Source organism: Triticum dicoccoides, chromosome 3B (assembly GCF_002162155.2).
Source record: "Triticum dicoccoides isolate Atlit2015 ecotype Zavitan chromosome 3B, WEW_v2.0, whole genome shotgun sequence".
NCBI lineage: Eukaryota > Viridiplantae > Streptophyta > Magnoliopsida > Poales > Poaceae > Triticum > Triticum dicoccoides.
In genome coordinates, this window is record NC_041385.1 from 541,097,030 (window position 1) to 541,110,864 (window position 13,835).

The following is a 13,835-nucleotide window of genomic DNA, read 5'->3' on the forward strand; positions in this document are numbered from 1 at the left end:
GCTTCATCAAATGCAATGTACCATTCATTATCATCACCTAATAAACCCCAACCAGCACACACCTCTCTAAAGGTAGGATAAACACTCCCTTCACAGGTCCTAAGGTCCACATAAGATCTACAACCCGTAACAATCATTAAAACCATTTGCAGGTAATACAGTTCACCAATATATATAAGGATAGACATAGTATACACGAACAATCTATTGACAACATTCTCTCTCGTGACATGATCTCATTTCAGAATCCCATGTACATTCAGTGGGAAACCACAATATGTTAATGATCTAGCATGTTTATACAAAGTATTTGCAACAAACCATTCAGTGAGCATGGTTTTTTTCAAGAAGTCTAAATGAACAATTTTTTTAAGGTCAGTTTCAGGATGGAAACGAATAACATTCATTCCAGGAAGGTGAACAAGGAGCCTCTCTATGAAAGGAGACCTACAGTGTATGTCGTACCCATATATACGCCACAATCCATCATATTCACATATGAATCGACATCGTAAATACTCTCTAAGCTGATCCATCCACCTCCATCTTCTATCCCATCAATTTTACCCTTACCCTTCAACCTCTCTAATAGGACTTTCGAGAAATCAGTGCCTTGAGTCACGTACTTAAACAAATACTTCATGACATGTGTTTTATTACACCACTCAACATTAATATGACCCTGGAAACGCTTAAGCACAACAATATTATAAGGAACCACCCAGCTGTTATCAAGATAATGTCCATTTTTGTAAATCGTACAACCATCATCACGATGCCGATATAACGCAAACCCATCTTCATATATGACTATTTCGCCCCTAAATTCCGTTGGAAAAAATTTAGAGCAACACCCTTTCTTCATGCAAACACATTTATCATTCATTTTACCACACGGACCATGCATCATGAACTCAAAGACTAAGGCATAGCCTAGATGGTCCCCCAATGGGTCAGGTATCTCAGCAGAAATAAATGCATCTACACTATCAGGTCCTACCGTACCTTGTTCTCTCTTCTGCCAGATGAGTATGTGAGCGCGAGGTAGTCCCCGCTTCTAGTGCTCAACATTAAAAAGCACTGCAAAATACACAAAAGGGATTAAATAAGTCACCGTCAGCACATAGGAGATATCATACAAACAGATAGTAGGCACAACAAAGGTGATAAGAACAACAAAATGCAGTACCGGCCTTTACTTTTCCAAAGGCTTTTCCGGATGTAATATCATGGAGATACTCAATCAACTTCATGTGGTAAACCCTGACAAGTTATGCGGTTTTGTCTCGGTTCTAGCATCTATGTAACTTCTGGCCACTTGGGGTTGCAAGTGTAAGTGGTGAATATGTCGAGTGCACCATGCACCCGTCATATGATGCGTCTCCAATGTATCTATAATTTTTTTACTGTTCCATGCTATTATATTATCATTCTTGGATGTTTTATATTAATTTTATAGCAACTTTATATCATTTTTTGGGACTAACCTATTGACATAGTGTCCGATGCTAGTTGCTGGTTTTTTGCTTGTTTTTTACTTCACAGAATATCAGTACCAAATGAAGTCCAAATGCCACAAAACTTTCTGGAGATTTTTTTCTGCCCAAAAGACAACTTGGGAACCAAGGAAGCACAAGAGGGAGGCCCGTGGGGCCCACAAGACACCAGGGCGCGCCAAAGGCCCCTGGCACACCCAAGTGGGTAAGGGGCCCACAGGAGTCCTCTCCACCGCCTCTTAGCTCTGTAAATACCCAAATATTCTAGAAATCGGAGGGGAGTCGACGAAACACAATTCTAGCCGCCGCAAGTTCCAGAACCATGAGATTCAATCTAGAACCCTATTCCGGCACCTTTCCGAAGAGGGACACGATCATGGAGGGATTCATCATCCTCATTGGTGCTTCTCCGATGATGCGTGAGTAGTTTACCACAGACCTACGGGTCCGTAGGCAGTAGCTAGATGGCTTCTTATTTCTTTTGGATTCTCAATACAATGTTCTTCTCGATGTTCTTGGAGATCTATTTGATGTAATGACTTTTTGCGGTGTATTTGTTGGGATCCAATGAATTATGAGTTTATGATCAGATCTATTTATGAATATTATTTGAGTCCTCTTTGATCTCTTATATGCATGATTATTATAGCCTCGTATTTATTCTCAGAAACTTTGGTTTGGTTTGGCCAACTAGATTGATTTTTCTTGCGATGGGAAGAGGTGCTTTGTGATGGGTTCGATCTTGCGGTGTCCTCACCCAATGATAAAAGGGGTAGCAAGGCACGCATGTATCGTTGCTATTAAGGATAAAAAGATGGGGTCTATTCCTACATGAATAGATCTTGTCTATATCATGTCATTGTTCTTATTGCATTACTTCGTTTCTCCATGAACTTAATACACTAGATGCATGCTGGATAGTGGTCGATGTGTGGAGTAATAATAGTAGATGCAGGCAGGAGTCGGTCTACTAATCTTGGACGTGATGCCTATATACATGACCATTGCCTTGGATATCGTCATAATTATTTGCTTTTCTATCAATTGCCCAACATTAATCTGTTTACCCACCATATGTTATTTTCTCGAGAGAAGCCACTAGTGAAATCTACGGCCCCCGGGTCTATTTCCTATCATATTGTTTTCAGATCTATTATTCCAAAACCCCAAAAATACCTTACTGCACTTTTCCTTTATTTATTTTATTTTGTGTTTTTGTCAGATCAATTTATCTAATCTCATACAATTTAATCTATCTCAATACCGAGGAGGGATCCACAACCCCTCTTACGCGTTGGGTTCAAAGTATTTGTTATTTGTGTGAAGGTACTGTTTACATAGTGTTGCTTGGTTCTCCTACTGTATTGGTAACCTTGGTTTCATAACTGAGGGAAATACTTTACCATTGCTATGTTGCATCATCCTATCCTCTTCTGGGAAATACCAACACAGATACAAGCAATCAGCATATGGCAAGGCCATCCTCAAAGTTCTCCTGAAAGTAACGACGCCCACCAGTGTGGCTCGAAGGCAGAATAATCCTTTTTCCTAGAGTCGCACCATCAACACAACCACCACCAACAACATCGGTGATGCCCTGCATATGGTCAGATCTAAGTTTATCCTAGTTTCTCAGTATGTACCACAGTCTATTTTCGTCAATGCAAGATCAAGCATCAACAACTGCCCGGGACGACAATAGACCATAACACAAGAATGGGTTTGGCTGGTCACCTCTGTAATGGCATACATAATGATAGTAATCCTGCATGGTCATCTTTCTACGCGTATTTTTAGCAGGTGCACTACTGGGAATAGCAGCAACCAATGAGCCGGCAGAGGTACCAACATTCCCAATACTACCAGGCACATTGCTATCGTCAGCTATCTGGACAGACAAATAAGGAACATTTATCAGAAACCCCATTTCCCCACGCGAAAAAAAAGAATGGATACTGCAAAGGCATAAAGGCAGGTTTAAGAGAGGAGATTTGTTGCAGGCATTCCGAACGACTGGGAATAATTATATCATGAGCAGAGGTTTCTACAGTAAGGTCACCCACAATCAAAGCAGCAAGCCCCACAGACATGGGCAAACTGAACTGTGGGCCATTGCCGTCAGAAGGACCAATGATCCATTTGGAAATTTCTTCCACAGGCTCATCACCACTATCTTCTATGATTTTACTTGCCTCTCTAAATTTCTGTACCAATGGATTGAACTCATTTAGCGATTGAGGTCTATGTTAGAGAGGTTGTGACCTGGCTCGACCACTACATATATAACAAGGATCATCATGCAAGATTCACCAACCATTGTCTTGTAGTCATCCCAAGCATAATCCTTAGTCAAGGGGATCATGGTGCAGAACGACCTAGGGCCTATGCCGGCGTCATATCTTCCTTCCAACCTTACTAGAGAACTTTCTTCCACATCCATCTCTTGCCTCACCTTATCAACAAGTTCAACAAGAGTTGGATCCTTAGGGAAACACAACGCACGGCTTTGGGTGTTCACAAACTCCACATCGGTGCTGCTTGATTGCATGTTAAGAGCACTGCCATGATGTAAATGGACTACGTTACGATACACCATCCTACATAAAAAGACAAAACATTAACCCAATTCACACGTGATAGGTGCGTACCAGAAACGATTTGCACTGGTTGGTACCCTCCCATTACCTAATGATATGTCATACACAACTGATATACATCCTCTGAAGTTGATTCATACGAAGATTACCTGCTGGTTTCGGTAGATCTGGTTGCTTCTGCGTCGTCTCCACCCTTGGACTCTATGACCACCGGGGGTTTGGGGTTGGGGTAGAGGTTGGTAGCAGGAGGGTATGAGGTGAGGGCCCGAATGGAAGAGGGGCCGGTCGCCGGTACCAAGGCTTCCTCAAATGGGCCACCAGGTCCGTGGACGAGCCGGCGAGGTTGGGTGCACTGCGAGTGTGGCTCTGTGGAGGGGATGATTTCTTTCGAGGGGAAGGTGGGTGGGGTGAGGGTGGGTGGAGCTCAAATGGACAAATTCCACGGCGCCCTAAAAACAAGAACCATTTTTTATAGACAGACACATCTATTATATACGTGCAGACAAACAACAAAGAACACGTTACACGAAGGCATGACCAACGACATGACCAACCTAATTGGCATGGCACGCCTAATTGTAAGGCGGCACAATAGACGGCCTGACACGCCAAGTTGGCAGGCGGCTCAAGGATCTACAAGGCCAAATTTGCAGGCGGCACGGCCGGTGTACAAACACACCAAACACAAGGGCGTACTTATATTTCTGAAACGCCGTACCATAAGGCGAATCATCTTTGAAACACGCCAAATTAACGGATGTGTTTGTATTCATGTTTTGACGCCTGTCACTTAGGCGTTTTATGAGTACATCAAAACATCTAACTAGGTCAGTGGATGTACTGATGCGAAGATGCTCGACATTGAAAGAACGCCAGATATTCTACCAGTAGTCGCGCCTTTGAATCTGACGCGTCATGTCGGCGCCACGCTGGTTGCGTTACCGACGACTATGAACCATGACCGGTCAAAATCGTCTTTGCGGACAGCGTGGCGACATGCAAGTGAAAGCGTCTACTAATCAGGCGCGAATGGGGACAGACGACGAAATAAGTTTTTTGGGGTCATCGGACGAAATAAGGACCTCAGGGGTCATTTAGTAAAAATAATACTGCGCTTGAAAGTATTTCGTGACTTCCCTGTACGCGCGAACCCCAGCAGCCGCGAGCCAGAAGACGGGAGCCCCTCCGGATCCTTCACCACGAGAAGCCACCTCGCGTCTTCTCGCCGCGGGAGGCAAAGACGCGAACGCGCATATGCCACGGCATAATCTACAACCAAACCGAATCCCCAGAACCAAAACCAAACCTGATTCTCCCTCAAAAAAAAAACCAAACCTGATTCGCCGCGCGCCTTCCGGAAAGGGCAGCTAATTACTGACATGGATCGATCAGCAACCCGCCGGAGCAAGTCCGATCCGATGCCTGCCCCTATTCGTAGGCATCTCGTAATATTCCCTCGCATCTTCCCGCCTCCCCGTCCCGGGCCAGTATATAGCCCCGCACCCGCCTCCACACCCTTCCTCGTCAAAGACTCAACGCACGCGCACGCACACGCACGCACGCACACCACTCCAAGTCCGAAATCCAAGTCCAGGAAGAAGGACCGTACGTCGAGATGGCCGGCGTCGTGGTGGTGTTCGACTTCGACAAGACCATCATCGACGTCGACAGCGACAACTGGGTCGTCGACGGCCTCGGCGCCACCGAGCTCTTCGACCGCCTGATGCCCACCATGCCGTGGAACACCCTCATCGACACCGTCATGGGGGAGCTGCACGCGCAGGGCAGGACCCTCCGCGACGTCGCCGACGTGCTCCGCGCCGCGCCCATCGACCCGCACGTCGTCGCCGCCATCAGGGCCGCCTACAGCCTCGGCTGCGACATCAGGGTCCTCAGCGACGCCAACCGCTTCTTCATCGAGACCGTCCTCGACCACCACGGCCTCCGGGGCTGCTTCTCCGAGATCAACACCAACCCCAGCCACGTCGACGCCGACGGCCGCCTCCGCATCGCGCCGCACCACGACTTCCACGCCACCCCGCACGGCTGCGGCCTCGGCACCTGCCCGCCCAACATGTGCAAGGGCCAGGTGCTCCACCGCATCCGCGCCTCCGTTACCGCGGCGGACGGCGCTAGGAAGCGCTTCATCTACCTCGGCGACGGCCGCGGCGACTACTGCCCGTCGCTCCGGCTCGCCAGGGAGGACTTCATGATGCCGCGCAAGGGGTACCCCGTGTGGGACCTCATCTGCGAGAACCCCGGCCTGCTCCAGGCCGAGGTGCACCCCTGGAGCGACGGCAAGGACATGGAGGAGACGCTGCTGCGGCTCATCAGCCGGGTGCTCGTCGAGGAGAGCCAGCTGCTGCCGCTCGACTGCAAGCTCGAGTCGCTGCCGGTGGCCGTCCAGGACGGCATGCCCATGCCGCTCGGCGTCAAGAACTGATCCATCCATCCCTGCTGCATTGCCATTAATTTGGGGATCGATACCTTGTTTTCTGATTTGCTTGCCTGATATGCTGGTGTGTAGTACGTACGAGTTTGGGTAGGGCGTCCGTGGAAACTAATTAAGGATGAGGCGTTCGAGCCGAACTCGATAGTAGTAGTATTGACTAATTTGTGCGTGTCGTCCGTCTGGCAATGGCGAAGCTCGCTGTATCCTATCTATCTATTGATTGACCAAAAGAATAGTACATGAGTTGATCCGACGAATGTCAATTTCAGCCGATCGATATTGTCTCAAATGTGCTGCCCTGCTAGCTGCCACTACTTCGAATATTTTCTTCTTATGTTTTTTTAGGCAATTTTCTTCTTATGTAAATGCAACATTTGTACTAACTAGCAGGCCCGTGCATTGCAATGGGCGGAAAAAATACCACACGCTCTTAATTTACAGAAAATGGTCTATAATCTCATAATTTGTAGCTACTGCCCAAACAAAGATGATCTTAACCTACAAAAGTGCAGTTCAAGATTCCACAGGTATACTATTTCAACACGGCTTGCATATAGACTTAATCCGTACAAAGGAACCAGCAAGTGATCATGCATATTCATGTTGTGTGTGAAATGGGTATTGTTAAGAGCCGGTAAAGGAAAACGACAAAAACAGACGATGACACATTAGCACACTATGGAGACCCGTGCATCATGGGCAGTTTTCAGTTCAAGCATCACCAACTTAAGGTAACTCTTGAACACTTTTTTTCACATGCATATTTCTTAAATACATGAAGAATTGTTAAAAAGATATAGGATTTTTTAAGCATAAAGAGAGATTTTTTTTGTCTGGAAAAGAACATTTTTGTGTGGTCTCCTGTGGACGCAAGTACTTGCGTCCATATTTCATCACTATTCCTTGTCATACATGTCATAGGTATTGGTCCCTGTTTCATCATTATTTATATCTTGTCAAACATGTCTTTTATTTTATTTTTTATCGTGCATGCCACCTTTTTACTTTTTGCCATGCATGTCCTCTCTTTCTTTTTTCTTATATATAGGAGAATAGCGCAACATCTCATCCTTATCGGATCTCCTCTGCATTTTCTCTTTAATTTTTTTATAGTGGACATCTCATCTTTATTGGGTTCTTCTTTTATTTGTTGTCATGCATGTCCTTATTTATTGTGTGTCTCTAGCAAATTTATCTTCAATTCTGTGTCAAATCCTGATTTTGCTTAGGTGTTCATCCCCAATCCGAATCACTACCGGTATGAAAGAAAGACGAATAATGCATTATTGATTAAGATTGCATCATAGATAGTATTTTTTAAAAAAATTAACAGGTAACATAACATCATATTCAGATTCTACATATTTTTCTAATCAAAATTCATATATAACATGTTAAATTCGAGTTCCAGTTTAGAATATATGAGTATTTTAAAAAACTTTGATATCTACTACGGGTTTAATGTCAAAAAAATCAGTTTTTTTTTATAAAATAGCATGACGGACTAAAAATACCTATTTCTTTTATTAGAAGGTATATATAAAGATTATTAAATATAAAACGTTTTGCACATCAATTTGAACTGCAAAGACGTTTTATATTTAGTTTGGAGGGAGTATAGAAGCTTGGAAGGGCAAACAAATTGGAGCGATATCTCCAAACACATGTGTCACGTGGTTCCAACCAACACATCTGGGCGGCAATCTCGCTAGTCTTTCCGAAGCTGGCTTGTTATTGGCGGACAACTTTGTGTGTTTGATTCCATGTGTAACAGTTTGACTCATAAATTTAGGACCACAATACCCGACGAACGTTTGTTGGGAGGATTTGATATCTGCGAATGTTTTAGATGTCAATTTTAGTTGTATGAGGTTGAAAATTTTCTTTAGAGATGCATGACACTGAGAAGAAGAAAAACTGCGTCAAAAATGGGCAGGATTTGCCCTCTCCTACCAAATAAATGTAAGCAAACGTTCGCTTGACATCCTCTCCCAGTTGACGTTCGCCAGTTATCATTTTCATGAATTTGCAGTATACGAAAATGACAATTGTTTCGTGCTCACAAACTGATGAACCTCCCTGCACAACTGAAGACATATACCCTCGTACTTGCCTGTGCTTTGTTTACTGTTGATCCGGTCGCCGTCATAGGCAGTTATAAAGAATACTACATCCAACTGTGTACATGTGATTTTGTGCGTTTGTGGTCGGGTGCATTCGCCGTCAACCATTGTTTATAAAAATTTTCCCCTATTTTCCGGAAAAATCATCAGCTGTAAAAGACAGTGTAAGATAGTGAGCTTTTTCGGCCCAACGTGTTTCGGGCTGCAAGAGACCCTGGTGTATGCTTTTCTTGCAACCTGGAGCAGGACAAACATTATTGCACACCTTTTTTTATTGCATATATATATATATATATATATATATATATATATATATATATATATATATATATAAACCACCCATATATTAATTAATTGACACAATTGTTCGTACAATCATCCATTACAGCTCTTGCCACGTAGGGCGGAACACTATTAATAAGAATACCATCGGATCTATTTATAAAACTAAATTTTGCAATGTCATGTACCACCATATTCGCCTTCCTGTTAATCTTGGTGATTTTTAGGGAACTCATCATCTTGGAGACACTCAACGCTTCCTTCTTCAAATCAACAAGGTTTGACATGTCCAGGTTATCATTTGTAAAAACCGAGGCCACAAAAGAGCAGTCAGTTTCCAAAATAATGGGCTTGTGAAGAGTGATACCAATGTAAAGGCCTGAGATGGCTGCTCGAAGTTCCGCTTCCTCAGCACAAAGACATGTACTAATATAATCCCAAGAAGAAATAAGAACTTCTCCAGAATGATTTCTAACAAGCACCGCGACGCTCGCTGCGCTAATGGCCTCCACAAAACTTGCATCAACAGTAATCTTGAGGAATTCCGGAGTGGGAGGTAGCCATGGAACACAAATCCTCTCCAAATTACTAATGAGTTGTAAACCATCAATTGCATATATATACTTAAAACATCCTTTTCAACTACATGACCTTGAGACCCTTGCTGATGGATTTTTTTAACGTCGATATAGTCCCCTTAGTTAAACTTCTTCCGTTTTATTATGCTACGTACATTGACTCATGGTGACTTGCGTTGTACAGATTAACTACAACACATGGATAAATATTGTACCAAACATATACTAATTATCAAAGGTTCCAATAATCAACATGGGTGGATGTCATACACAAGTCAGCGCCTTGCAGTGCTGATTTGGCACTTAAACAAGACATTTTTTCTCTCGAATACACGTAAACAAGACATAGTGTTGCTACTTTTTAGTTTAGACAATTCATCGAAGGGCAGCTCCACCCTCCATCATCATGTAATTCTGTAATCTCAACCAAAATAGTAGAAATTAGAAACTAATCAATTGTTGTGAGACAACAGTGTATGGTATGCGTAAGATTTCATGTATGCTAATGACATTACCACATGGATTAAAAATCAAGTAAAGTTGTATATCAAAATTGTATCTCCCCCAAATGTTTCATCTTGAGCTTACTATAACATAAAGGAATTCAATAATTAAAGATTCATAATCATAACAAAATAGTAGGAATTCAAGAACGTTCCTTATTCTATAGTGGTTCTCGAATGGCCACGATGCAAAACCAAAAGGACAAGCAAACCATAGTAGTTTGTATGAACATGATTACCATCAGGAAAGAACTTTTTTTTGAAAATTTTCCCTTTGGAAGTACTGACATGCACTTTACTTATTAATCTAAAAAAACATGCACTTTGCCGAGATATGAAAAATTATGATACTGCAATAAAACTCTACGATTGAGTAAAAAATGACCAAAAAGGAGCGCTCCATGTTCCTACATGACCTTACTTTTTAGAAATGTCACAAGCTGCTTTATAAAATGTTTCAAACAACTTACCTGCTAAGAGTACAAAATAGCATCTACTATCTTTTGAGTGTTTGGATTACAGAGCCTACCAGCATATGCATTTGACTCTACGAGTGTAGAGAATGAACTACATATACTAAAGATTCATTACACATGAACCAGAAGTAGAACCAGTATATCCGGTCCTTGTATCTGATGTAACCATGCGTACGTCATTAAGCTCAATATACCTCATTTTTCGCCGAAGTCAAGATCTATTGCGGATCAGTGCAAGCAACTTCACTTTCGAACCTTAGATATAGAATGCAGTCCCTTGTCTACATAGTTGCACAGTCAAAGTTGATTGCAATATTGATGCGTATCTCAAGAGCAACAAAATCATAAGCTTCTGGGTTTTCGCACTTGCCCGGCTGATATAGTTCAAGCAAGAAAAACATATTCAGTAAACTAAAATGGAAAGTTTTTAGAAAGTAGAGGGCTCAATGTTAAGCAATGGTTTCAGTTAACTATCAGGTTCAACCAGTACTATGCTACCTTCTAATAACCATGGAAGATGAGTCAGGTCTCAATGAGAGATATAGTCAATTATATATTGGTAGTGTGGTCAGCAGCAATAGGAACATTTAAACAATCAATGTGCCCATTGTAGGTACTCCAATAAATGCAATAAGTAGAATCCAAATAAAGCAACATCTCTAGGGCTGTCTTCTCAAAAATATAAATGGAAGACCAGGTAAACTTTGCAACTGCCACTATACCTTTTATGAAGAATCAATCGTCTATCATACTTGTTTGACAGGTTAGAGGCTACGACTATCATATTCAGCAGACAAAACAATACAATATATATATAATAGCAAAAATGACCTACTAAGTACAGGTTGCAAGAAAAAGGGAGATATGAGTGGTCAAAATCTTCTGGAAACATGAAGGAAATATGCCGTAGAGGCAATAACAAATTTGTTATTTTATATTTCCTTATTCATGATAAAGGTTTATTATTCATGCTAGAATGGTATTGATCGGAAACTTAAATACATGTGTGAATACATGAACAAATATCGTGTCCCTAGTAAGCCTCTACTAGACTAGCTCGTTAATCAAAGATGGTTAAGGTTTCCAAACCATAGACATGTGTTGTCATTTGATAATAGGGTCATATCATTCGGAGAATGATGTGATGGATAAGACCCATCCGTTAGCTTAGCATAATGATCGTTCAGTTTAATTCTATTGCTTTCTTCATGTCAAATACATATTCCTTCGACTATGAGATTATGCGACTCCCAGATACTGGAGGAATACCTTGTGTATTATTAAACATCACAATGTAACTGGGTAATCATAAAGATGCTCTACAGGTATCTTCGAAGGTGTTTGTTGAGTTGGCATAGGTCAAGATTAGGATTTGTCACTCCGAGTATCAGAGAGGTATCTCTGGGCCCTCTCGGTAATACACATCATAAGCTTGCAAGCAAATGACTAAGGAGTTAGTTACGAGGTGATGTATTATGAAACGAGTAAAGAGACTTGCCAGTAACGAGATTGAACTAGGTATGAAGATACCGACGATCGAATCTCGGGCAAGTAACACATCGATGGACAAAGGGAATTATGTATGTTGTCATAATGATTCGACCGATAAAGATCTTCGTAGAATATGTAGGAGCCAATATGGGCATCCAGGTTCCGCTATTGGTTATTTACCAGAGAGGTGTCTCGGTCATGTCTACATAGTTCTCGAACCCGTAGGGTCCGCACGCTTAACGTTCGTTCACGATATAGTGTTATATGAGTTATATATCATTGAATTTCTCGCACGACCATTCACACACACACACACACAGATATATATATATATATATATATATATATATATATATATATATATATATATATATATCAATTTGGTATATACAATTTCTCCTACAATTTGTGGATCATTACAGCTTGTAATGGTATTCTCCTTTGGGATCTATAACCTTGTCGAGCAAAAATCCCGCGATTTCCTCTTGAATTGCTCGTACGCGATCCGTTGGTAGGAGCTTATCCCGCATCTCAACCATCTATAAAGAACGAGATCAATACAAATGTACTAGTTGTGTGTATATATATTAAATAATGATGTAAAAGTTGTGAATAGTATTCTGGCAAACGTACCCAAGATTGTCTATCATCTTTGGTCCTTTCGGACGTAATAATGTGAATGTTATTGCAAACGTAGTATACACATAAATTATTCTTCAGCGTCTGCCTCAAGGTTTTTACGAGAATAGAATTCAATCAAATAATAATTAATCAAACATTATAATGGTATTGAAACTAGAATTAAAGAGATGGTATCTAGCTAGTACTACTTAATTAATTACCTTGGGTCGCACCCATTTAAGCTTTTGTTTCCATGGGCCTTCAACCTGTTTGATGAAATTTTCCCAAGCCCTGCCCGCCAGCAAAGAAAATGAATAAAAAAGTTATTAATTAGTTGATATCAGGAAATAAACTAAAGACGCCGACATAGTGCGATAATGATTGAAATTACCTGTTGACCATCCCCTTCACGATTGAGCATTCATTAGTATATTTATATAGTGAGTCCAGTACTTGAACTTTTCCCTCGTCAACTATAATGATTAATAAGATCCAGTGGAAACTGCATGCTCACACTTATTAACATCTAGTAAGCAAAAACAGAATTTGTAGTACAAGATAGTGTCACTCACCCGAAGTTGTAAGGAAGTAGTATTTCTGGTTGGGTATTTAGTCGCTTCAAGAACTCTAGCAAGCTTCTCTCTGTGTCTTTTCGACCCCATTCACGTGACCATATCTCTTGATTAATGGTATTTGGGTCAATGAACCCAATGCCATAGCGTCCAGCTCTTTTCACTTCATACATCTTCATTATGCATAATACCACAGAAAATAATATAGTGAGGATAAATACAGGTAATGAACGAGCACTATAGCTAGCTAGAGACTTAAATTACAGAAAGAAATACTTACAGACAATAGCAACTGACAATAGATTTATCGAGTGCGTCTTGATTGAATAACAGAAACATTTCTTGAAACTCAACCCACAAATATTTTTCATGGAAGTAATGCTCTGCCATGACTTTCACCATGAGGGACTCTTAATTGGTCTTTACTTCTCTCAGGTACCATTCATGCAATTCATACATTCTCGTTGATAGAAGCGGGATCTCCTCAGGCTTGACCAGAAGTTGGCCGCGGACATATTTCCATTGTAGTTCCTCATCTGTAAACCCGGGGAGTTCCTCGATGCCTAGGAGTTGTTCAACAGTGATACCAGACTCTTCAGCCTGCCTTCTATGATCATCGGTTATTACTAGCTGATTGGCGGTAC

The 13,835-nt window shown here is 41.7% G+C and overlaps 1 protein-coding gene across 1 annotated transcript; it reads left to right on the forward strand.

Annotated features, from left to right (window-relative positions):
• Positions 1–5,635: 5,635 nt before the first annotated feature.
• Positions 5,636–6,816, forward strand: LOC119281515 (inorganic pyrophosphatase 1-like). Its single transcript, XM_037562017.1, has one exon. It carries the CDS (start codon positions 5,709–5,711, stop codon positions 6,534–6,536), a length of 828 nt encoding a protein of 275 aa, XP_037417914.1. The 5' UTR covers positions 5,636–5,708; the 3' UTR covers positions 6,537–6,816.
• Positions 6,817–13,835: the final 7,019 nt, after the last annotated feature.

Bases quoted from the DNA above. Each gene is read 5' to 3' on its own strand.
- LOC119281515 (XM_037562017.1), top strand. From the start codon at position 5,709: ATGGCCGGCGTCGTGGTGGTGTTCGACTTCGACAAGACCATCATCGAC.